The sequence below is a fragment of the Tympanuchus pallidicinctus genome, unplaced genomic scaffold (assembly GCF_026119805.1).
Source record: "Tympanuchus pallidicinctus isolate F22 unplaced genomic scaffold, pur_lepc_1.0 scaffold12, whole genome shotgun sequence".
Lineage (NCBI taxonomy): Eukaryota > Metazoa > Chordata > Aves > Galliformes > Phasianidae > Tympanuchus > Tympanuchus pallidicinctus.
This window is the reverse complement of record NW_026294637.1, coordinates 7,980,524-8,006,568: the sequence shown is the minus strand read 5'-3', so window position 1 is coordinate 8,006,568 and position 26,045 is coordinate 7,980,524. Positions and strand designations below refer to the sequence as shown.

At 41.8% G+C, this 26,045-nt stretch overlaps 1 protein-coding gene across 1 annotated transcript in view; it reads right to left on the bottom strand.

Moving 5' to 3' along the window:
* The window catches only part of ABHD17C (abhydrolase domain containing 17C, depalmitoylase), a 31,178-nt gene extending 5,404 nt beyond the window's left edge, over window positions 1–25,774 (bottom strand). Inside the window, exons 1-2 of the mRNA XM_052672511.1 lie at window positions 25,020–25,774; window positions 110–289 (exon numbers count right to left, since the gene is read on the bottom strand). Coding sequence (XP_052528471.1) covers window positions 110–289; window positions 25,020–25,552 — 713 coding nt within the window. The 5' untranslated portion in view covers window positions 25,553–25,774. The remainder of the gene's footprint in view (window positions 1–109; window positions 290–25,019) is intronic.
* Window positions 25,775–26,045: the final 271 nt, after the last annotated feature.

Genomic DNA, 26,045 nt, shown 5'->3' with positions numbered 1-26,045 from the left:
AGTTTAAAATACAGGTGACAATTCAATAGAAGTTGTATGACTATTCCTTTTTAAACACCTAACGGTGCACTGAGCATACAACAATCATCCTCGCAACATTTACACGTACCTTGGAAAAGCATCAAAACAGTAGGTTTTCCTGGTGTCAGGAAATGCTACCCGTAATCCAGACATCAAAGGAGAATGAAGGATTACTGCTGCACACTCGTACCGAGATGCCAGGTCTACTGTAGGGACAGTACCAATACTCTGACCATAGAGAATGATGTTCTCAGGACTAACGCCATACCTGTGGAGAAAATAAATATCACTTTAAAAAACGTATTCTGCATCATGAAAGAAAAAAATATAGGTAAAAAAATCCCCAAACATCCCTCCCATCCACCGCACTTCAAAAATCTGCTCCCAAGAAATGTAAACTTACACGTCTGTAACTCTAAAATACAACAGTAAAGAATCATAGTTTATATAGGCTGAAGAGAGCTACCCTCACAGCAGGAATGCCAGTGTGATAATCTCCACCATCTTCACAAACACCTCTTTCATTCTGCAGCATAGCACATTAGAAATGAGACTTCCCCACACTTACAGTCACTCCCAGGAATTTCAAGTAGATATTCTGTAAGCTAACAACCCCTCTGCTCTCTCCATCATTAAACAATACAGCTACCCTTTTGCCCCTCCTTTCTTTCCACACAGCTGGAACAAGAAGTCCAAACTGCCTTATTGGCATAGATGAAGATACCAAAGAGCCTAAGAAAGGTAGTTCTGTTCATTTTTCCCCTGCTGATGATTGCTGCAAGTTAATCCTCATTTTCTCTCTTACTGCTTAAAATATGTCAAGCTTATTTTTCAATTATAAAGAGACATAATTACATAAAATTCTGGGTTCAAAGCAAGTCTTGGATGGCTCCCAAATGTTCCTGTCTAGCCTGTAGGTTGTCTTAGCTTGTGTGCTGTTTCACAACTGCAAATAAGCAGAAGCTAAATTAACATAATCAATTCTAAGCTTGCAAAATACAAAGGAAGTGGGAAATGGCACAGACAGTGTTGGTGGGTAGGAGGAAGAGTACAGTACTATTTGGTTACCACAACTTGTGAAGAAAGCTACAAATCAAAGCTATTTCTCAGCTGGTTATAGATTATTTATCCAGAAAGTTTCTACGTCTAACTCTATTTTCTACTGCAAGCTGTATAAAGAATAAGTGAGAATATTTCTATTGGAAGATAACCTGTGCAGAATGTCTTTTTCTCAGACTACACTGCCTACAGTCCCATTGAAACGGTTATGAAAATAAAAGTATATATATCAAAAGCTCCAGTTCAGGTACTCAATGTACAGTTGGAAGTTTTCCAACTCCTTTGATATGCTGATAGAGGTATCTGGCAGAGCTTGATAGCACTTGACTTTTAAGCAGTCAAATGATTGGGTGCTTGCAAAAGAGATTAAAATTAGAATGGAAGAATAATCCAACATTGACCACCCAATCTGGATCTATCACAGAGTAAAACTGGGCTGTACTATAGATTCTGTGTAAGAGGAATTTTCTTAATATTTTTATGCTGCTGAACATTAGAGTGCTTTTCACATCCACTCTAACATGAATAAGCAACTGTATAAAAACATCTCCCAGAGGAAAATTTTATCCTCTTGGTAACCACGTTGGTGGTCTATCACTGCAGCCATGGCCTGATGTTTTAAGAGAGATGTTGTGAAGCTCTCTTAGGAGAATTTTTTCCCCCTCTTACAGTCAGAAAAAGTCCAGCACGCAGTAAAGCCTGGCTGATTTGAGTTTGTACATTAACAGAACCCCAGAGCAAAGCGTTATCCTCATGGAAAGGAGCGTGGTAAGTCAGAGGCAGGTACTTCTGAAGGCTGCATATGGAAACTATGCCTCCATTCTGCTGAGCTACCAGTTGTTGCATCATATCAAGAACAGGCAGAAATACATCAACATCAGAACATAAGAAACGTGATGGGAACAAGTGCATATATGTAGCACTCAGAACAGAACTGTATTGACGCTGGTAGACTTTGCAGTACCATCCAAAGCCCCACTATCACGATACATTTTTTAGAAATGGACCATTTCTAAAACATTTACAATCTAAGCAAAGCACAGAAACAGATGTGTGGATGAGAATCACAGGATAACAGGACAGTATAAGGTAGAGAAAGAATTCCTTTAACATAATTGCCTTAGCATTGCAATTTTCTCAGGCATTGATTTTCTTTGTATTCCCTCCTTTTGGTGTTATTTTGTTTCTGAAAACAGCTTATGTTGCCAATTGAGCACCTCGCTGTCACCACTACAAGAACTAGAAAGAAACAAATCTCAATTTCACAGTGCGCTGGCTGAAGTCTGAGCTAGTCTGTAGTGTCACTAAAGAAAAAAGAGAGAGAGGTATCTCTAAAGTAGCCCTTCATCACCAAAATATTACAAATTTTCAGTATTCAACTCTTCAGAAAGGCAAGGTGGTAATCTTAAGTAGAGTATAAGGACACTATGCTGCAGCCAGCCTGTCATTCCATGGAATGCCGTTTCTATTTTGTATCCCTACTAACAGTCCACTAAGAATCTCTTGGATCCTTTTGGTCAGGGACAGTCCAACTGTCCAAGCCACCAGAGTCACTGTAACAGATTTATCTCTTCAAGCCCTTTACCATCAATCAGAAGATGACACCGAAATCTTACCATAAACATCAGCAGAAACATCTGCACAGACAGTTTACGGTAAGGACAAAGGACACGTGACAGCTCAGAAGCAAGGGCCACGAATAACGACAGGGGTGAGGCCCCTGGCACTGATGGCCACAGCTTGGCACTGGCACGTTCCGAGCCCTCACGATGCTGCCCAGGCAGTGACTCAGCGAGCAGGGCTCAGCCAAGTTACAGAACAGCCCGTGGATTTTGGCCTTAACCCGCAGTACACTTGGGGAGCTGAGGAGGGGCCCCTTCCTCTCTCTCTGCAAGCTCCTGGGTGGTGTTAAAAGATTCTTATGCAATCAGAACAGTGATAAAGAAAGTGAAATAGAAGAAACGAGGAAGGGCGGTCATGGATAAGAGACAGCAATCAGATGGAAACTAGGTGGCATACAAGGGAGGAACAAAGTGAAAACAGCAAAAGACATTCTGAGAAAAGAGGCACTCTGCTACATCTTGTTCTCCCGTTAAGGAAGTCCTTCTGCTGGCCAAACAGCAGCTCCTAAAAACATCTTTCTTAAAACAAAGCGCTTTGGTCTCCATGGAAATGGCTCTGAGGGACAGCGAGGCTCAAGGAAGGCCCAAGGGAACGGCCCAAGATAAGGCAATGCAGGAGGGCACTCCAAGAATTGCCATGAGCACATGCAAAGCAGTGATTTGACAAGAAAATAAGGGGAAGGAAAAAGAGGAGCATGCTTGCCCCAGACAAAAATCAGTTAGTGAGAAGCGTAAAGCTGCCTGCATTGTAAAAGATGAAAGCATTTCTACTCCCCCAACCCATAGATACAGATCAAATGGCAAAGTTCTCCAGTGTAATCTGCTCCCAGAATCTCACCAGTAGGTCACATGGATTAGGGATTACATTTGCTAGGAGCACAGGAAAAAGAATACAAACATCTCCACAAGCAGCACAGCTGTAGGCACCTACTGCTGGCCAGCTCAAGCCACGCTCAGCTACAGCACCAACACATTCCAGACAGCCACCAAGAATCCACATCCCTGACTTTCTTACTTACTCTGGTATGGACTAACGACAGATTTGAGACACACCAGCAGGTCTGTGCGACAAGGAAAGGATGGGAACACTGCTTATCAGCAGACTACAGTGACAGGACGGGACACAGCTACCTCCCATTTAATGTGCTTAGCTGTAGGACTGTAGTTTGCACTGTGCTCCCACTCCAGTTTTCTGAAACAACAGCATGTGTTTGTGAAGTACTAAAAGCTTCCTGCTGACAGCACTCTGTACAGACTAAGCATTATCATTAAAAAAATCCTTATGAGCATGAGATACTGCATTTATTTTTCTTCTGGGCTTCAGCTTCAAGTAATACCGATGGAAAATTCACCACTATTTCTATTCCTTCCTTACTCCACTGCAAGCACCAGAGGAATGCTGCTGCAGGACTACAGAAGTGCCATACATCCCAACCCTGTTCTCAGCCAAAGCCGCAGGAGCTGTGCCAATCCTCCAAGGTGCTGAATACATATTTTCAGTAGCGAAGCCAGTTCTTTTTTTCAGAATTTCCGAGTCACTGAACTTCACCACACCTTCTACTTTCAGTTTTGAAATGTGAAGGTATTTGCTGCCCCAGTACTCTTTACCTAAACCGCAAGGCACATTCATCAGCATGAATACAGCAGCAAATCCGAGTTTTCAAGCTACTGAAACCCAGTTGCAGTATCTATCTCAACAGAGAACACCACAGAAGTGTTTTGATAACACGGACCCATTCATCATGCTGTTGAGGCCTACTGTATCACTGCTACTGAAATAGGCAGCTACCGCTGATCAAATTCTTCCTTCCAACAGAGTATTTAAACAGAAATGACCAAAAAAACAAGGTAATTAGCTCATGTGCTCTTTCAGTATGAAACGGTGCTCTCCCCCCTCAAGGGAAACACCACAAGGAAATGATTCAATTTTAAGACATGGAGCAGGAACCTATCACACATCTGGAATGATACAACTCAAAGCACATTTCGAGGCAGCAGTGAATTCTCAAGTATTCTTACTAGAACAGGCATGCAACTCTGAGCAAGTAAAGCCTTCAGACCTCAGTACAAGTCTGTTTCCTCCTCTTTACACAAGTTCTTTAAATTTCCCTCAAATTAAGATTTTAAACATGCACATACTTAGCGACATGGGCATTACAATCATTTCAAAGAACAAAGAAACCACCACAAATTACTGTTACAAACGCATTATCTCTAAATGGAACAATTCAGAGAGCTTTAGATTGCTTGTTAAGAATTTCAAATAGGTTTCTCTGAAGAATCATTATAAACTTCCATAAGTGATGTGCCTACAGTTTCAGCCCCAATCAAGTAAAAAACCTACTTGCTGATTGAATATCTTGAACTTGAGATTAAATTGTGGGATCTTTATGTCAACAAAACAAAAGAGATTTGCTCAGTAAGTATTCTTGCAAGCAATTATTTACATTATCAGAACAAAATACTGAATTTCACATCCTGCTTCAGCAAGCACCACTCCAACATCTCAGTCAAAACATCACAGAATTCACAGCTGATTCCCAGCCCAAAGCCAACACCAAATTGAAAGCAAGGCATTAAAAGTTTTTTTGTGTGAACCATAACATCAACTGTCAATGAAAAAATCAGAATTACTTCACAACTCACAGGAATCCCTGGCACACAGTAAGAATCCCTGCGCCAGTTTTTCATTCACATTTCCTTGAATTCACACAAACATAGGTCTACAGCTCTTCACTGTTTTCACAGGCACAATAGACACTGACGCTGATTCTTTAAATTAGGTAACGACTTCCTTCTCTACCTCCTTCCTGCACAACTCTAAGTAGAATATGGTTCAAGTTCAGGTGTAGCAGAATCCGCACTGAGTTCATGTTTTCATTGCAGCAGGAGCCAGAAACAGTTTGCAGAGTATTCTGGCTTATGAAACTACAAGAAAGAGACAATGTGTGTTGGCACAGATCCCAGCACGCTGTCACAGGAGCAGACGCATAATTGCACAAGTGCGTTCACACAAAAATAATTTCAATGTCTGCCAAAAAAATTTAATCAAGGAATATACTTCAGTTTCATATCACTACTATTTTATTGCCGCTTTAGAGAGTCATTTGCTTACACTACGGAGAAAATTCACAGCTAATCAACAGAGGCCAAAACCGGAGTTACAGAACAAACCAAAGACACCTGAAAACGCCCACTTAAAGGTTATTTTAGATGTTCACTATCTGTAAATACCGTTCTACAACAGGCAGTGTTGTAGATACTAACACAGTGATACAGTACAGCTTTTTTTTTGTTTTTGTTCCTCCTCCCCCCCCCAGTACTCTAGTATAAATAAATGGATCACGCAGAGGCAATGTGGCTTCCTCCAGGCACTTCTGTACGACGACCAGCTGCACTGCAGCAACACACATCAAAGCTCTACAACTGCTTCCTGGTTACTGCCTTGTGATAACCAGCTATGTGCTATCAAATATTGAGAACTGTGGCCAAGGTTCAGCCAAGTCCTAGCACACATATTGAATATCCTTGGCAAGCTCCATCAACCACAACAAAACCAAGGCAGGCAATCTACACACTGCTGAGTAGGGATGGCACAGCATGCTTGCCCTGAACAATTAAGGCAGGTGACAAAAAAGGCTATTTCATGTCATTCTCTGGTATAAACTATAATGAAATAGCATTTTGTATTAATTGAATAACACTGAATTGTTTTCTACTACATCTCCTTGGAAAAAAAAGCCTATAACCATAAAATTAGGGAAGAAAAAAATTCGACTAATTTCTAATAATTAACCAGATGTATTTCTAATAGCGTTTCCTGACCAGCCACACCAGCCTCTCCACCTCCTAGTTCACATGCCAGCACTATACTGCACAATAGCAGAAAAGAGATAGAATTAAAAACTCCTCTTTTTGCAGACGTTTCTCCTCCCAGATTACTTCAAGCACAATGAAGGATGTGGAAATGAGCACCTGACACCGAAGTCAGGCATACGGATATATAATAATTTCCACTTGTTAGGCAAAGAAAATGGCCTTCACTAAACCAACAAAAGGTGGAGGGTAGAAAAAAAAAAAAAGAGCTAGTTGGAAAATACCATTCCTCAGGTGTCACATACCAGCCTTCTCTCCCCCAACAGCACCAACTGCTCTAACAAACACTGTTACCTCCACCAACTAATCTTGCCTTACATCCCCCCACCCTTACAGCTTGTATCAACAGCAATAGCAGAAAAATCAGCTCACACAGCACTACTGCACAGCTTAATCCAGAGCCTGCCTCATTCCCTGCTGGGGCATAACTGGTTAAACTCAGTACTGTACAGGAAAGAAAAAAAAGAGAATTAAGGCAGATCCCAAGTTCGACACAAGCCTACATCACACTGTAAACACAGTACTCAGACATGCCAGATGTTCAGACAGATTATTCCTGTTTCACTCAGGGGGTTCTGGTTCTCAGCCAAACTACTGTACCTCCTTTCCACAATCAGTGGCAGTGGAGAATTCAGATAAGAACAGGAAGAGCACATAGAGGAAAGGAAGCACGTTAAAAGATACTAAGAACTAGATGTGATTATTCCATAGGAAAGAAGGCTTCAGAAACATATGGCAACAGGCTTCAAATATGAAAGAAGTAGCTGCAAAGATGAAGATGGAATGCACTCTGGCTGGTTTCAACAGGACAAAATGGAATGAGCAAAAATTGCAAAGGGGCTTAGGTTAGGGTTTTTTCCCCCCATCATCTGAGAAAGTACTGTAACAGCCCAGTGAGACAGCAGAATTTCCACGACTTCATGTTCGCAAGAACAGTTCAAACCACCGCCTATCATGAGTAGGTCACAGATAACTGGTCCTGTTATCTGTGTTAACTGGTATCTGTTATCTTGGGAATGGATGGTACTTTCTCACCTCCATTTCCTGCACTTAAGTGCTCAGAGGGGCTTCTCACTGAGGATAAGACCAGCATGTTTTCCTGTAAACAATAAGGATTACTGTTTGACATAAAGTGAATAGATTTATAAAGCTCTACATCAGTAGCTTTACGATAGGGGTTGATTTATTATTTTTAAATAAATTCCTTAGAATGTTAGCTCCTCCAAATAGAACAAACTTTTTTCCCCATCCAAATGGGATCTTAAATTACTTAGTGCCTGAAGATGCCATATTTTAACAAGGAAAACATTTCATTTTTTCCAGATTCCCCAGTACAAGTGTGTTCCTTCTCCAATTTTGCTACCTTTATGGTTGTAGAATTCCACACCATGTACAGCACTGCCACGTGCTCATTTTGCACCATGTTACCACCATCCTGCTGCCAGCCCAGCCATGCCACAGCCCTGTACCCTGGCAGGAAGCAGGTCCACTCTACAGCCCATCTGCTCCTAGTCATAAATCAGGCTCTTCCTCACACCCATTTATAGCTCATGATCTTATAGCAGAGACCACTCAACAAATGCAGAGTGCATCTAGCCACTCTAATTTTTTTGAGCATTCTTTAGGCAGAAACAAAAGAGAAACAGAGGATAACAAAATAATCGGTGGTGTGCACCATCAGCTGGGAAAGACTTCTGCAAATCCACGTTCTGGAAGTCTCTTCCAATCTAGCTGAACTGAAGCTAAATGGGATACAGAAGACAGGGCAGAAAACACACATACCGTGCTCACTGTTTTATTTATTTATAAAGAGGTGCCAAGAAAGACCTCTTGTTTTCTCCCGCACTGAGAGCTCAATTGTATTTATAGCATGACCCCCAACCCCCCAATACAGTTGCATACTGAACTCTGGTGTTCTGTTTATGTCAGGCTGCCTGTTTGTCTACCACATGAACTAGCTATTATGTATAAAGGCCTGGCTTTGAAACAGTTGTTTCTGCAAGATGGAGTTGTTGGGTTTTTTTTCCCCTCCAGATAGCAACACAAGATACACAGAAATAAATTTCCAGTAAAACTACTTGCACATTTAATCGGGAACCCACATCATGGGCATACTGGTGTGAGAGAACAACACAGCACTGCCTTCACCATCATTCATTCTCTCATACTGAAACAAAGTCAGCAAAAAGGCCACTGAAAAATGAGCAGTGATGTGGCCGAGCCTTCTGTTGCAACTCGTATCTTTATCATTCCACTATTGCACAACACTGAGATGAATAACACTCCAACACTCAGTGCACGCTCACACAATGAGAGGAAGGGGACACTTTCCTCAATTAGTCCCATGGGCTTTTCTTCAGTTTGTCTGTTGTTAAAGACATTGGCTGCTCAAGAAAGCAGGACAGAACAGCTAATAGGAAGCAAACTAATGTGATGTCAGGAGCACAGGTTTTGTCTTCTGCTTATGATGAAACTGTGATTTATATTTAACTTTTTGAAAGTAAGATTATACACATGTTGCAGAACAAAAAGAGAAGCAGCATCTCCACATAACAGAAAGAGGTGCCCTCTGCTGCACTTGGTGAAGAATCCAAGCCCGCTGTGTCTGGCATGATGACATCTGAAACACGTTCTGAGAAATGTGAAAAATCAGTTTCAATGATTAATGGAACTTTCTGACCACGGTGCCCTGCAATTAAGGGTTTCAACCAACTTCTCACATGTACTCACTGCAAGGGAAGAGAGAGACACTAAGCTTAGTTGATGTAGAAGTAACGGTAAAGAATCTATGCGTTACCATCCTCTGGACACTCAAAGAAGCCTATAACCAGCACATATCATAGCCCTTGTTAACTTGCTCTCTCCTTCAAAGAAACAGGCACACTTTGACACTTTAGCACTATTTGAGATCTTTATCACTAAAGCTCTTCAAGCCTCATTTCAACTCTCCGCTCACAGAAGTGAATACAGTCAAAACCACTGGAAAGGGAAAGACAATGTAACAACAGAAGCAAGAGTTAAACACAAACATACATTCAACTGTATTTGCTTCCTTGATTGACAACTTTAGAAATCAACTACAGCTCTGAAGCCAGCACCATGCCACCTGGTTAAGGTTTTGAAGACAAGTATTTCCCCACTCTCCATAGTTTCTTGCTCCTCCTAAGTGCTTTCTTACAGCAGCTTTGATTTACACCATTTAGTCACAAGATACAATGGGTGGACGGCACACTAAAATGAATCTCTCACTTAAGTTAGTTTAAAAACAGAGCACTGGAGTTGCTTTAAAAAAGTATTTTGCATTTAATTAAGTTGGTCAGTAGCAAATAAACACGCAAGAGAGAAGTATTAAGCTTTATTTATCAAAGATAGGAAACCTTCACTGGCCTCTAAGAACAATCTGTTGACCACACCATCAATAATTCACAAAAAACAGTCAGCTATATTCCATTATATACTCTCTACTGTAACCAGTGTACAATATCTATATAGCCAATCTGAGGTGCATTTAAGTAACTTGTTACAGCAAAGAAAGTTCTGTCACTTTCACAGAGAAGCTCCACAGTACCTTCTGGAATGAGGAGTTTATTACCTGCACCCCCAGCTTCTCTCTCATCTCTATCCTGTTGTGGTACCTTCATTTCAGCCATGCACATCATACCGCATGTTTTGTAATACAACAGAGCTAAGATACGTAAACATTTAGAGCACTTTAATATCTTAAAGTTTGACAGCCTGTAACAAGAAGCCTGCACTTCCACTCTGGATATCCTGCCCTCAAAAGCTGGAGAAAAAATAAAGATTAAATGCTTCCTAAAACTGTACTCTTAAAAGGATTGTTATAGAACACCCGTGTTGTAAGAACAAGATTTGATGATATCCATGCATGAAAATGCAATATCTTTCTATACAAAAACCAAGGTATGTGCCTACAAGTATAGAAAGTGCTCTTGGGGAAAAAAAAAAAAAAAATCTGATTCCATAGGAAACATTTCTTTAAAAGTGCAAATATCAACTCGGGTTATGCAGTCCCACCAGTTCTGTGTTCATAGCTGCTTCTCACATTTCAATTGCTTGAAAAGCTCAGGAGAGCCCTGCCTGACTTCTGATGCTGAGAACTCACAGCAAGCCAACGTGTGCTGGCTGCCCTTCCAGCCCATCCTGCTGCCCTTGCCTCCCCTGGCTCCACTGTGGAAAAGGGAATAACACAGGTCTGAAAGAAGCAAGCTCACAACTCTCCAAGCATTTCTGTTCAGAAGCACTGTGTTATTCTCTCAGTACTCCCACCTGTTTGTTGGGGCACCTCTGACATCTCGACTAAGTCTCAAATATACTGCTCTTACCCTGACTCCTCTTTACAGGAGACACTGAATTAACTTCCTGGAGTATTTCCCTCACCTTCCCTATTTGTAACATCATGCAACACGGTTCAAGGCCATCCTCCTCCAGCACTAATTGCCAAGAGCTGCATCTATTAAAGTCTTAAGCCTCTGACTCATGAGCTGGGATTACTTATCTGAGAAGCAGTGCAATGGCTTCTGACCTGAGCTGCTGCTGTTCCACCCATCGCAGACAGTTCTGCCCTTCCATCACTTCAGCTGCTCTCAGAGCAGGGAATAATTGCTGAAGCATGCAACCCAGAACAGGGAAGAAAACAAAAACAAACAAAAAAAAAAAAGAGTGGCACCAGTGAATTTGAGAACGTCTGGCTCTATTTTCTGAAAATACTGCTATCACTGCATAGGCATATAAGCTGAGCAAGCATCCTGTCCTCGTGCAGGGTCACGTATAGATTTTCTCCCCTAAATATATCCCTGATGAAGTTACTCAGGTGTCTTAATTTAGACAATACAAAGCCCCTACACACAGGATTTTTCCTCTTCTTTCCCAGTCAGCACACAGCCCACCTGGTACAATTAGAAAGCAAACTAGTCAAAGCTGGTGACAAAAACTTCACAGCAACACTTGGATTTAACTGAATGCTCTTGAGTAGGTTTTTATCATCTCAAGAAAACAAGGCTAACCTTAAATGGTGACCAAACTCCAAATAGCACCTAAAACTTTTAGGTTTGCATAGATTAGATATATACACATTAAATTAAAAAAAGGCATCTCCAAAACAAGATCTCAAAATAGGAGTACATGTGAGCACTTGTAAAAGCAATTGTCTTGATGCTCCAGAAGAGTTAAATGGTGTGCCATGCTGGAATTAATCCTTTGGGAGACCAGTATTAGGAAGGCTACGCGGGGGGAAGGGAAAAAAGCAGATCACTCATGCTCTAGAACTACTCACGTAATAATCCCACTGCTGAATTCAAAGGAAACTAACCAGCTTTCTCATGTGCCTGTGTCAGTGCTGTGTTGGCTTTCCAGTTTTCTCTGATACTCCTCTATTTAGTTTCAGACTATATTAGAATATGTAGGCAAAATATCATCTGAAAACATGCTGCTCTCTTAAAAGATAAAGGCAAAAGATCAACCCCGTTAAGTGACCAGGTTTGCTGCAACTGTTTGGTATAACTTACAGTTTATCAAGTATGTGGCACTGATTCAGTATTCTTCTTATGTCACAGAAATTTGTAACTGTATTCAGAAAACAAGTTGATAAAGCTTTTCACCATTATCTCCATAATGCCAACAGCAGGGAACAAACAAGGCAAACAGCCTCAACAAACGGCAGATGCTTGTATCTGAAATCCATTTAGAGCAGACAAAGTTAAAGCCATTTTCAGACTGTTCTTCAAACCCCTGGAAATCTGAATGCAGTCTCTCTCACCAAACACCAAAGCCAGAGTCTAAAGAATTCATGGGGGCTGGAATGGATAAGGATTACACAGCCTGGATGTGCTGCTGCTTCCCATCCCATCAGTGCTGCTCTAGTAGCGATTCGAGTCTTCAGCAGAAAGGGATTAAAAGGACCACAAGGGGCAGAAAGGGAGGGCAGCAGAGAGGTTCTGCTGCAAAAACAACTGGTATCTATGAGCAGTCCTAGGAATTCTAAAAAGAACGGACTGCAGAAGGATGCAGCTGTCCCTGTTACATGAATATTTTATGGACAAACATTATATGAAGATGACTCAGCTGGCAGCAGCGTTCCTTGTATAGTTAGATTAATATGCTCATTCATGCACTACAGAAGAGCAAACAAAGTTATTCAATAAGGCAAAGATAGCTCTCAAAAGCCAGCAGCACCTCAAACAGACATCTAGGGGCTCAATGCGGAAGCTAAGTGAAGAGGAGCCGCAGCCCTTGTATCTAGGAGACCACACATCCTGCCTCTTCAATCCTCAGGAAATAGCTCACCTTTCTTGGAGTTACTCTGAAACCACTTCCACAGAAATAAAGAAGAAAGGCAACGTCCCCTTTTGATTTGAAAATCAAAACATTTGACACTTCCCCTGCACTGACATATCCTGTGAATCCTCAAGTGGAAGAAATCCTACTTGGATAAATGACACTGTGACCTTTATTTCTCCTCACCCTCAGCTAAGTGGAGAAAACACATCAGTTTTCTAAGTGCTGCAAACACCGAGCTTTATTGCAGTGTGAATCTGTATGCACTTAAGCATCTGCTTTCAGAGTAAAGAATATTCACATCCTCACAGAGAAATACCACTCTCTTGCTTTCTATCATCCATTTTCAGCTTCATTTGTTAAATATTTTAACAGAAAGCAAGAGCGATAACTGCCAAATGGAAGCACAAAGTCATTTCATGAAAGCAATCTATTGGTAGAAAATGTTTTTCCAATGTTTTTGCAGAAAGAAGAAAATCTCAGTGTTCTTCATTTCTCATCATTTCTTGGCACTCTGACTTGAAAATCAGACTCATCAATTCCCCTCTGCTGTGGTGTGCAAAATCGGATCTCAGAGCAGCCCGTACTGCCTTTACAAATAAATGGATCTTGAGCATTCACTTCATGTTGATGACAAAGACCAACCTTCTTGTACTACCAAACAAGCAAAAATACCCAAACCCTCCTCTCAGTTTAACTATGTGCAGCTTCTTTGCTGATCTTAAAAAGAAAAAAAAAAAATTAATTTACATTGCAGTACCACACAAATGGGAAGCTGCATACAGCTGAAGCATCCTCTCATCATTCCGTTCTTGTCACCCAAAAATGGGATGACCAGAATTAAAGGCTGCTACACAGAATCTATGCATTATAAAGCAACAGAAATTTAAATGTTGGTGTGACACTTGATTTTTTTCTTCTGCACATTCCTTTAATGAACTTTTAACACATTCAATGTTCAGATCTCTCTAACTGTCAATATAAAGATGAGATGATTAAAAACATATACAGCAATCACCAGGATTAACAGCACCAGATGTTCTAAGGCAGCAGACACAGATAACTAGTTCAGAGCTTAAAATCAATTTCCTAGCCAAAGCCCTCATCCTCACAAACCTGGGGCTAAAATCCCTCCTCCCTTTTTCCCCAGTAGCTACTGCTTGCAATTCTGAACCACTGAGCACAGAGTCAGCAATTCTCCCATGTGTTTGGTAGAAGCAGTGCTGAAACCTGCATTGTGCTCTCTAGGAATTAGACACAGCACCAAATCATTCATTTATTACACAAACAGATGCCTGCATTGAATTACAAGCAAAAAAACCCCATTAAGCCACTAAATTTTATCCATTTTAAAGTAACAAGTGTTAATCCAGGAAATGGAATCAGTACTTCAGTATGTTCAGAAAAGCACTCCCTTTTTCCTAACTTTTCTAAAGTCATCAGAAAACACAGTGCTGAAATCAGATCAAGTGTTTCAGTTTATCCAGCTCTTATTTGGCATGATTTGAGCTTCTGTGGAGTAAAAGGCATTTTGTCTACACCATGCAAAGCCAGAGGTTTTAATGGTCAAACAGCATGCCTGTTGTGTACTTTGTTTTCCTCACCAGTGCCATATCTACTCCACAGGGCCAATTGCTTCTGTAATCTTTTTGTCAAAGACTTCTTGAGGGAAAAGGTTGAGGAACAGGAAAAAGATGTTGGCAGTTATGAGACAGCCACTCCAAAGTAGCAGTAGGGATCAAGGACATCTGTTAGTGCAATCACTTAAGTGCATTACTCCAGCTGATGCTAAGGTAGATACTGACCTGCAGGCATAGTTTAGAAATAAAAAATACATAAACAAATAAAAGGAGCAAAAAGAAGCAGCTTGTGTCCTATTTGCCTCCACATTTGTGATGCAATTCTGGTAAACCAAACAGGTTCCCTACTTATTTGCAGTACCACCTGAGAACAACTGGTTCTGCAGGAAGAAATGCCAGCAGTTCCAGTTTGTGCCACGCCAGCACTTAACTGCCTACCAGCAAATAAGCACAGCATGAAGGAGCCTTGTGCTGATGGAGTTTCTATTTCTGAAATGATAGGTAATAGTGTTGTGCCTGGAAGAGTTGGTGTATTGATGCCTACTTTAGCCACGCAGCCATTTGGTCAGTAACATTTTAGCAGTGTAGGTTTTCTGGAGTTGAACATTTAGTTACAAGCTGCTGCTGCTGCATTTCCTATCAACACACACTTTTCATATTCAGTTATTTAAAAAGAAAGTTTTTCCCTCCCTCCCAGTACCACAAAGCTCTCAAGACAGAGGCAAATCAGAAATACGTAATGAGAATTTTAACATAATATTTAAGAGAAAATTGGATCAGAATTTTGATCAGCTTTATAGCAAAGGGCAGAAAAGAAGGCAGCTCACAACAGAGCATTGCACAGAAGCACTGGGAGCAGCGGAAAGAAGAGAGAAGCCTTAAGTGACAAACGATGCTTTCTAAATCGAGTCCCTTTCCCCTTCAAAATCCCAGTAACAGTGAGCTAAGTTAACACTAACGTTGTTCCAAATTAACGCTTACTTTGAAATTAAAAAGAAAACAGAAAATTGCTGTGAATGTCCAGCCAAAGAGACTAATTACAATAATCAAATATTATCATCTCTGCTTCAGATTTCCCTGTTCTGTAACGCAACAAGTTTCAGACTACATCCAGACAGGAAACATCCAAGATCCTCAGGTTTAACACCCTTCATTATGGTCATTATTAAACTGGATTTTTGGATGGAAAGGGTAATTTCCTGAAATAATTGGAAGATGCCAGTTCTTATTTGTATAAATAGCATCTGTACAGTGTCCCACACAAAGCGAGTACAGATCTCAGATGAGCTCTGACAGAAGGGCATGCAATTTGGAAGGATGGTGTATTTGGCACCAGCTTGCTCAGTCTCAGCAGAATTATAGAAGGCTAGAGAAGAATTCAATAGACCAAGGAAGCCTTGCAGCCTCTCACCCTTCACAAATTTAGGTCAATGCTGAGGATTTATGACAATCTCACTTTTTACACCAAGAATTCAGGCTGAATTTAAATCATATTCAAGTACATCCTTAAACTACTGGCATCTCTGTTCTTTGTTAAAGCAAATATAAATTAAAATGATTTTGTTATTTCAAAGCCAACTACTGCATAGCAAAGTAATAGCTTGAAATCTGGCAGAGATCCAGCAGGAATTAGGACCTTTTAGGCATACTGGTCTGGCCCTGGGTGAAACACCACTCGTACCACCAACTGCTGCACTGACTCCTGAAAGGGCGTTTCTTGTTCCAAAGCGATGCCTGCAACCTATGGTGTAATCATTAACTGGTCTGAGGCAAAGGTTACATGTTCATAAACTAGTAGCCATTAGAATAGTAAAACTGTAGTTGAAACTCCACCCCACCTCTTCCTCCAACTTGGTACTTTTACAGCTGGTAAGGTTTGATAAGATGGTCATATCCAGACCGAAACGCAACAGTTTTCTGTAGCATTACTAAGATACACAGAAGCTACAATGCAATAGGAAAATAGAAAAGCTTCCACAGTAGGGATCAACAAAAAATATATTAGGAAGAACATGCACAATGCAACTCCATTTACAAGTTCAGTTCTATCCCAGACTTAGGAAAGCAGAAATCAGTCTGGCTTTTGGCCAACTGCCTCAAGGTAACAAGTTGTCCAGGAAAACACCTCCAAAATAAATACTATGCTGAATTACCTTCTTAAAATGAACCAAAAATATAAAAAGCACCACACCCAGCAGGACATACACATACTTCTATGAGAAATTAAGCTATAAGGAACAAACAGCACTTTGGAGAAAAGTTTTCTAAATTTGGCCCTTGAGGACACACTTCAACACCAAGCCCATTTTCTTGAAAGGTGTCCCTTTCCCAAGGCTGTTAGACATTCATCCTACTCAAATTCATCACATGTTGGTGAGGACTCCACAGAGAGAGGACAAAGATTAAGATCTGTACAAACAAGTGGGCCCAACGTTCGGAAGGGCAAGTTAAGTACTAAAAATTCCTTTGAAGTGTAGATGGTTTGTATACCACAAATGCAAAATCCTCAACAGAAGTTTAGTCCCATATTACTGTTGGCTCTGAAAATAAATTGCAAGTCTTATTATAAGCAAAATAAAGTACATGAAATAGTTAAGACAAATGACCTTTCCCAAGGCAGATCCTCTATTTTAATTACTATAAATAAGCCTTAAATATCATAGAATAATAATGACATAAACTCAGCTGTATCTCAGTTTCTCTTATACGGGAAAGAACTTACAGCCATTCTTGCTGCTTTGCTGCTACTGAACACCATTTTTCAAGTTCTCATAGAACATCCAAAGCAAAGCTGACCACAAGTCAGCAGCAAAGAATGCCCAGAAAGATCTTACAATCTGAGCAAACCCTTTTCTAAACAACCCTCTCGTTGAGAGAGGAACATTGCAAGCCATGTTACTGAAAGCACGCTTTCCTGAGAAACACACTCAAGTCCATCACAGAATGTTCAGACTCCTCAGGTCCCATTACTCATTACCCCACGTCTATTGGCTGTACGTGCAAAGAAGCAAACATGCTACATTACACAGTCACATCTAACTGTTCTAACACACCAGGACCTTGAGAAATTTGGCCGTATCCTATACAAAAATTATTTTTATGAAGTCTGTGGGAGCTACTGACTGACACGGCATGCCTTGAGAAGGGCTCCCTGCCAGACACTGATATATCCAGCCTGCTCCAGCAGCATGCCTTGGCTGATAAACAGGGCTCACAAGAGTCAAAGTTTTAAAGTAACATTTCGATACGTAAGCAGGAATTTCAAAATAGACTTGGTAACGTATGTTAGACAGTTTGGGGTATATGCCTAACATAACTAATTTCTAATCAACAGCCAAAAAAGGAATTTCATCTTGAAAGATGTACCTAGAAACAATTTCCAAAGACTACCAATAAATAATATTACTTCCAGACAAGCACAAATGAAGTTTCTCTAAGAAATCTGCCACACAAAAACCACAGCTACAGCAGTTAGAGATCATGTTTAATTTCAATGCTTCCTTCTGCACTTTGAGGCAGACTCAAAACCTCATCTTCCACGTCACCATTTTTCACAAACCCACATAGAATTTCCTTTTTGTCATTACCATGTTATAGATTTATTTCAATACTGTAGGGATTTCCCCACAGACACGAGTGCTCCTTGGAATACGTGAAACCAAGGGAAGGAAGACGGATGGAAAGGAGCAGGATCCTGCTGCACAGCACAGAGTTGGGCTACATGCGATTGCTCACACACTGTACTAGGTGGAAAAACAAAAGCAAAAGGCCTCCCACAACCAACAAAACATGCAGTTTGACAGCAGCAATGAAATTCCGCTTCGCTGTCAGGTTGAACACACGGGACTGGGGTATGCTGCTCATCCAAGAACTGGAAAGCAAGCGAGCCAAAAAATCATTGCTTATTCACTACACCAGTCTCTACTGATCTCAATTACACGCTGATTTTTCTACAGGCATGAGGTTTATGTTTGAGCCCACAACAAACCTGAGTTTGAACTAGACAAAATAATCCTTAATTGTTTACACATCAGGTCAGTATAAGCAGTCAGCGCAGGCTTAAATTAACATGAAGAAGCAATCAACACACACTGAGAGCTCTTGTACCTTCCTGAGATTCAAGAAACCACAGCGTGCACCTCACCTTATACATGGATACGGTATTTTAATTTCTCCAAAGTGCAGTGGCAACTGAAATGAACTAAAGTTAATCACCAGAGAGGAAATTCTGCCCTTTTTAGGTGCTAATTAGCAAAGCGATCCTGGAATGTGTGCTAGCGTGTGAGCATGCTATCTTCAACATATCTGTAAGTTACTTTATGGCTCATATCAACTTCTTCCAACACAGTCTTGTAATTGATTTATTTCTGAGAAGGAAGGCAGAAGGGACTGTCACTTATTCATTAAATGCATTGCTGGCTTTGAAGAAAAATATAGCAATGTTACTTGTCCATTTAATTAGTGCTACGTAATTTTGAGACTTCAAGTCTTCAAGTAATTTTGTCTTCAAGTCAACACAGAGTGCAACTGCAGAACTAGTTTCCTGCTATTTTTCTTAAAAGCACACTTGGGACAGGATTTCAATATCAAAGTTACTATAATCACATTGCCTTTCTCCACCATACAAACCTCACCTTAAAACCAAAGCAGCAATTCAGACATATGCTACAACAGCGAGGCTCCAAAAGGCTAATTGCTTGGCATCCCCTTTGTGCTTGAGCATCTCTGCATGAGGAAGCAGAACAGAACCAAAAAAACCTGAAAACCAAAGAACCCACCTGCTTTCTTCATCTCATACAGAAATATAAATAACTTTGCTCAGGAAGTGCAAGCTTTTCCTCACAAAACCAGCTAGACGCCAGCTCGATTCTGTAGCTTAAAATGTTACTCTAACTGCATTCCCAGGTATCCACAATCCTGGACAGAGCTATTAACTGTTGTTTTCTTTTTTTCCATTTGTTCTTTCCACTTGCATCCACAAGCAATGAGCTACTGCAAACTCAGCCCAGTGCCTGGAAACAAACAGCACAAAAATAAGCCAGTACCAAAGGACAGAGGCTGCATTTTGGAGGGATCCGTTGTTGTTTCTGAGGTTGAGCCAGCGCTTCAGCATGTGGGATTTAGCACCACAGCCCCTGCATCCTTTACGTTTGATGCCCTGGTGATGCTGACACCCGGCCCACGACCCTCCTACAGTGGTGTTATCTAACATCCTCCTTCAACGGCTGCCTTTAAGACCATCCAAACTCAGGATGACAAATATCATTACCCAAAGGTTCTTCGGCAGCTTAGTTTTCTGCCCATATAACACCGGTTGCAAAATATTCTTGACAGTGAAAAAAAAATCTCACTTTCTTTAAAACATGCTTTGATCACATAGACTCCCGACAGAAGTAGGAAAATATTTAACAGAAGTACTTTCTTTTACAGCAGTGACTAATTCACGTAACACAACACCAGAGCTCAACAAACAGTTGGAGTGACTTTGAACATCAGAGCACCTGTTTTAAACAGTTGTCAGTATTTGTCCCTGGGATGCTAATCATCTGAATTAATCTCAGCTCATCACAGACACTACAGCAGACTATTCTATTTTTAAGACAAGTTCTACACCGTTTTTCTTGAAGTACCAACTGCAGCAAGTAGAATTGATTAAGCCTTAAAAAACAGCCTCGTTAAAAGTTAGGAAGCATACATTAAATCATCCTTTGTGGACACTTTGTCAACATCGTTAAAAAGCTGGGAACAGGAAATAGCCTGCTATGGTCAATGACAGAAAATGCCAAAATCTAAACCCACACCCACATCTATGAGGCTCAACCACCAGCAGGTCAAGGAACCACATGAGCACACACTGCCTACCGCACATCAGGAGAACATCTGAGCATTTTTAGCCAGAGACAACAGCAGTGAGAGGCAACACAAGGTACTCAGATTAATGCAGTCTGTCCACTTGCCTTCACCCTCTACCATCCACAACTCAGCTGCCATTTCAGCCTGCCTACCAAGTGATGCACCATGAACAAGGAAGCAGGGTGGAACCTGTTTCTTCTCAGCATTCACAACGAGCCAAGCACAGTCTTCGACCCTCAAGATTTACATTGCTAACTTTACATCAAAGCCTCTGCCTTCACTGCACAGGTATGCTGTTGTTTTTGACCTGAGGAATATGCACACACAGTAGCAGACATCCGTGGCCTACAGTCAATGCTAAGCTGAACAACAATGCAATTTGAGTTTCCTGATTAATCAAAGCGCCGTTGTAATTTACACACACCCATTTACAATTTCAGTGCTTGATCTATTTATAGAAGTAGTAAATAAATCTCAGCTATTTAGCAATCTGCACCAGTACATTTCTCATCAATTGGGCACACATCCCTTCAGTGTTGGGAAGGTGACTAAAGAAAGTAGATGAAAGAAAGGTGCAAAAATCCTCTGGGAAAAGTTATACTTACGGTAATAGATATTAATATACTACATCCTGATTGTGTTTCTATATCAGCATTTATGCTGAGAAATTTTATTCCTAATATAAACCATGTTGGGAAGATGCTGAATGCTTCACATCCACCTCGCTGCAATAAATTATGACTCCTCTCCTCCCAAATCCACACAAAGTGCATATTACAAATTCTTCAATTAAATACTTCTGGAAGCACTGAGTGGAAAGAAAGAAATAAGGCTGAGTCTTTAAAAGGGGTTTCAAGGGTCTATACAGAATAAAAGCCATTAGGTTGAACCTGAGTGCCAAAGTACTCAATCCAGAGAACTGAAGCAAGGTCATATGGGGCAAGACAGTGCGAATGAGAGAAGATTCTGGTACACAGAAAATCAAAGCAGAAATAAACTGATTTGGTAAATCAAGGGGGAAGAATGAAGCAAACGCAGAGTAACTAAATGAACACAACCTCTGAAGTTACCCACCAATTCCTGCTAAGGAAACAGCAATAAGAAGTGACAGATAATCAGCATAAGAAATAATAAAATATTCATATAATGAAAGTAGTGAGTTTTTTTTAAACAAGTTTTAAAGACGATTAAATATTCTAAGCTAACTGCCACCCATTTATCAAAAGCCCTTGCATTCCACTGTACCATTTTACAATTCAGTTCCCTTCATTGTGACAGAAGACAGATTTCAATTGCCCAGTTAAAAAAGGAAGTGAACCAATGGACTGAAAGACAGACTCAAGTGTATCTGTTCTGAGAATGAAGTACTGAAATAATACATTAAAATCTATCATTTATCAAACGCTAGTATTCCACTTGTTAATCAAATGGAAATACATTTAAGCCCAGATTAGTTATTTGATATTTGAACTAAAACCAACGCTACACAGTTCAACATCTCAAGGAACATCTACAAAAAGCCATTTCAAGGGGATAAAATTAAATGACAACATATTATGTAGGCTGGAAGCCAGTTAGCACTCAAACTTAACAATTAAAACTCATCTGATCAACAGGAAGCAAGTTACCTCTTACAGTGCCCTAAAGGAGTGGAGAGTAGTTGACACTGATTCTCCAAAGAAAATTGATAACTGAATGGAACCGAAACCTCAATGACGCTATTTTTCACCAAGTGTTTTATAATCATTTGTTACAGAAGGTTTCATACTCAGCTGAGTATGTGATAGCAAGATCTTCATTTCAATACCTTTAAAAATATAGTCAACGTTTGCAGGCATGTTTGTAGCCACAGACAGTTCACCACCATTCCTAGAACTTGATAGCCATCTGTTTTGTCCAGGTGCAGTGTAAATTCCTGTCCAACTCAGTACAACCTTCAAAACACACTGATAAATTTACATTTTATAAGGATCAGTTGTACTTCACAGGCACATTTAAAAAAAAAAAAAAAGGGAATTAACACTTCCAACATTTAATGATCCCTTCCTGCTGCCAGGTGCAATGTCTGGTGGATTCAGCAACAGCTTCCCACAGAACTTAGCACAGATGACTAAGTGCTTTCTATAGCTAGCGAACCTCTCCTATTTTAAGGTTTCACTTTTAACTACACATTGCAGTTCGCTACCACATGACTACAGGCCAAACGCTGGAAATTCGCATGGAGAATGAAACCCCACGCCAGCTTGGAAGCTACCAATGAACTGCTGGAGCAGGAACAGCATCGTACGACATTTCACCTCAGAAGACAGACTCGTATTTTTACACCAGAACATCTCACTTAACAGTGAGCTGTCTGGACATATTAAACAGCTAAAAAAAAAAAGTGGTCAGTCCTTTAAAGTTCACACCATTAGAGTTTAGAGAACTGCTGAGCAGGAAGATTATCGCTTCCTCCTAACAACCGTGGAAGTCATCTAAGAGGTCAGAATCTAAGAAACAAACAAAACTAATAAAGTCTACATTTTAGTGTAACCAATTTCAGATTCAGTGAACTGAATCTAAAACACTGTAATATTCTCTTTGGCTCCCAAAAATCTAATGATTTTAACACAGCTGCTCTAGCAGCACTCCCAGTATAGAGCTAAAATCTGAGACTGACAAATACAACAAGAGTTTGCAAAATACAACTCGCCATTTAGGAAAAGAACAAAACCTCAGACTTGTAGAAACAACAGAAAGGACTCCAACATAAAATTATAAGCTTCCTTCAGACACACTTAAGTAGAAGAAGCCAATCCTCTCACAGCAAAACCAGGCACGCGTTGGCATCACCTCTGTATAATTAATGAATATAAAGATGGTATAATTATGAAATAAACAAGAGTTTGGCTAAACAGGTCACAACAAAAAGAAAATAGACAGAATTCTTACCCGCATCCTGAGCTCGCTGCAAAACTCCAGAAGGGGGATCTCCAGCAGAGATCCTTCCCCACTGGCAGTCAGCTCTTAAATGGGTCTGGGAGAGGTGCAGCCAGGCTCCACCCCTTCCGGCAGCACAGGAGAATTGCCTTCACCTGTGCTCCCAGGGCTGACTCGCTGCTCGCCTCAGGTGGTCAGTCAGAAGTTCAGGCAGTCATTCAGCAGTTCCCATACATCCTCCTAGGTCAGGCTTCTCAGTAGGCCTGAATGAAGGACTGCCTCGTTTCAGGGTCTGCCCTGGTCTTAAACATGTGCCACGTGCCTGAGTGCTTCCAAGCAGATGTGAAAGCACATTTCCAGAGCTATAAAAGGTTTTCTTGAAAAGGTATCAACTAAATAGTAAGATGGAGAGAAAACACTAAAGGACAAACATTAATCAGGCCTAGCTTATTCAAAGCAGTTCTCCCTTCTTAAAGCTCATTTACATCACCCACATGCAATGTAGTGATAACTAATCATCTATTTTGCACAAAGTCTATCAGATTATTTCTTTACATAAAGCCATATTACTCACATTCAAGCAACATCTTTTTTTTTGTTTGTTTTTAATTTTTAAGAGTATTGAAAAAATGAACCCAGAGTCTGTCACCATGCAGACAGAACACTTGCTATGAGAGGGCAACATTCCCCAATGATCTTAAACTGACTTGGGCTGACCAATGTCAGAAGGCAGCTGGACTCTACAAGGGACCAATCCCTAGATCCTTGAAAAGCCAATTATCTAAATTAGTAACAACTCCCGTCACTATTTTTGAAGCTGGCACGTATCCCTAAAACAGACATTACTCCATGTAAACCAAGTTCAACTACACAGCTACAGAGCCAAGAAAAGAAGACATCTTTTGCTCTTTTTTCTTGCCCTAATGCAAGAACTTAAACTTTCTCAAGCTCCCTCTTCCATTCTTTAACAACCATTTATGCAACAGCAGAAGTCACTTGTGGTCTCTGCGGACAGAAGCCCAGGAATGCCATGCAAACACACCAAGGAGTCTGATAAAACAGCTCTGTTCTGGATTTCCCAAAAGATCTAGGCCCCGTGCTGCTACTCACCACACTGCCTTGCCAGAGCCTTCTCATTACTGCTACATCCCTTTGGATGCCATCTCCTTCAGCATTTCTACCTGGCAGAATCCCCAGTTCTCACCCGTCAACATTTTTTCCTTCCACCTCACTGCCCTACCCAACTTGGTAACAGCAGTTTGATTGCCAAAAGAGAAAGATGTGCACATCACTTGAGCTTGTGCAAAATGCCAGACGCGTTGCAGAATGACAGCAGTTTCCTGGTAAGCACCAGGCCAGGCCACTGCCAAATTCAAAGCCTAGGCTCAGCAGGTTTACTTTTAAGAACAATAAACGTTGGGAAACATTTACACCAATGGAAACCTCAAACAAAAGGATTTTTTTTTTTTGCATCTGGCAAGCTCAATCCGCAATCAGTGCAGTACCTTCTGCTCAATACAAAGATTTATAATGATAGAGCAACAGCTAACACATAATACGTCTGCATAAATCCCTAAATCTAGAAAAAGCTCATGAATGAAGGCTTGGACATCCTTCAAAAAAAGCTATCTAGCAAATCACTGTAACTGTTGGTGGAACATCCACTGACACCATCAAGGTAACTCAAATCATCTACAGACCCTTCCCTCTGCCTCTCAGTGGGTCAGTTAACTGTGCAGACACCACATTTCTTACGGTTAAACAGACATTGAAGCACCTCGCACCCAACATTTACCTTGTCCTGAGGGCCTGCCAGGCGGCATCAATGTCTGCATACAGGTTTTTCTCAGAGGGCTTGCCGGTGCTCACACCATAGCCGGAGTAGTCGTAAGAGAAGACATTGCAGTTGATGCGGGAGCCAAGGCCAATGTAGAAGCTGCACATCTGGCCCAGGTCCACAGCATTACCGTGCGAGAAGAGCAGCGTGTAGCGGCCAGTGGGCGCACAGCGCACGAACATGCAGCCCAGCCTGTTATCTCGAGCCGTGCGGGAGAAGAACACTTCCACGGCGTCCAGTTCCCGCTGCGAGTACTGCCAGTCCGCCCGCTCACTCAGGTGCAGGCTGCAGGTGCCCGATCCCGTGGGGGTGGCAGCCCCAGAGGCCGCCCCAGCCTCCTGCTGCTGCTCGGGGGGCAGCACGGTGTAGGTGGGCTCCGGGGGCAGGAAGGCCAGCTTGGCAGCGATGCGGCTGGGGCACGGCGGGCAGCAGAACAGCCAGCACAGCTCGCCCAGAGAGAAACCGTTCATTCTGGGGCCTTGTTCTGGCATCAGAGACGCCGGCGAGAAGCTAACCTGCGTTGGGATGGAGTCGAAGCGGCCGACCTGCCGCCCTCCTGCAACGCCTTTGAAGAACTACAGCTCGCCAAGAACGGCGCAGCTTTCAAACGAGCCGATAAACACAAATCGCACACGGCACGAGTACGACCTGCCCCCCGCAAACAAAACACCGCCAGCCCTACGGGGGATGCAGCCCCCGGCCCGGCCCCCGGATACAGAGGGCAGCTCGCAGCGCGCAACCCACCGCCCGCACGGCCCGAGGCCCGCAGCCCCCTCGCAGCCCCGGCCCTTCCCGGCTCCGCCCCGGCCCCGCAGACAGCGAGCGGCCCTCAGCAGCCCCCGAGCGGCGGCGACGGGAGGAGGAGAAGGAGAAGAAGGAGGAGGGTCCGGCGGGAGGAAGGGGACGCCAAGGTCGAGGCTCAGCCGCGCGTCGCCGCGCTCAGGGCCATGCCGGCCGCGGCGCACAGCAGGAGCAGGCAGCGGC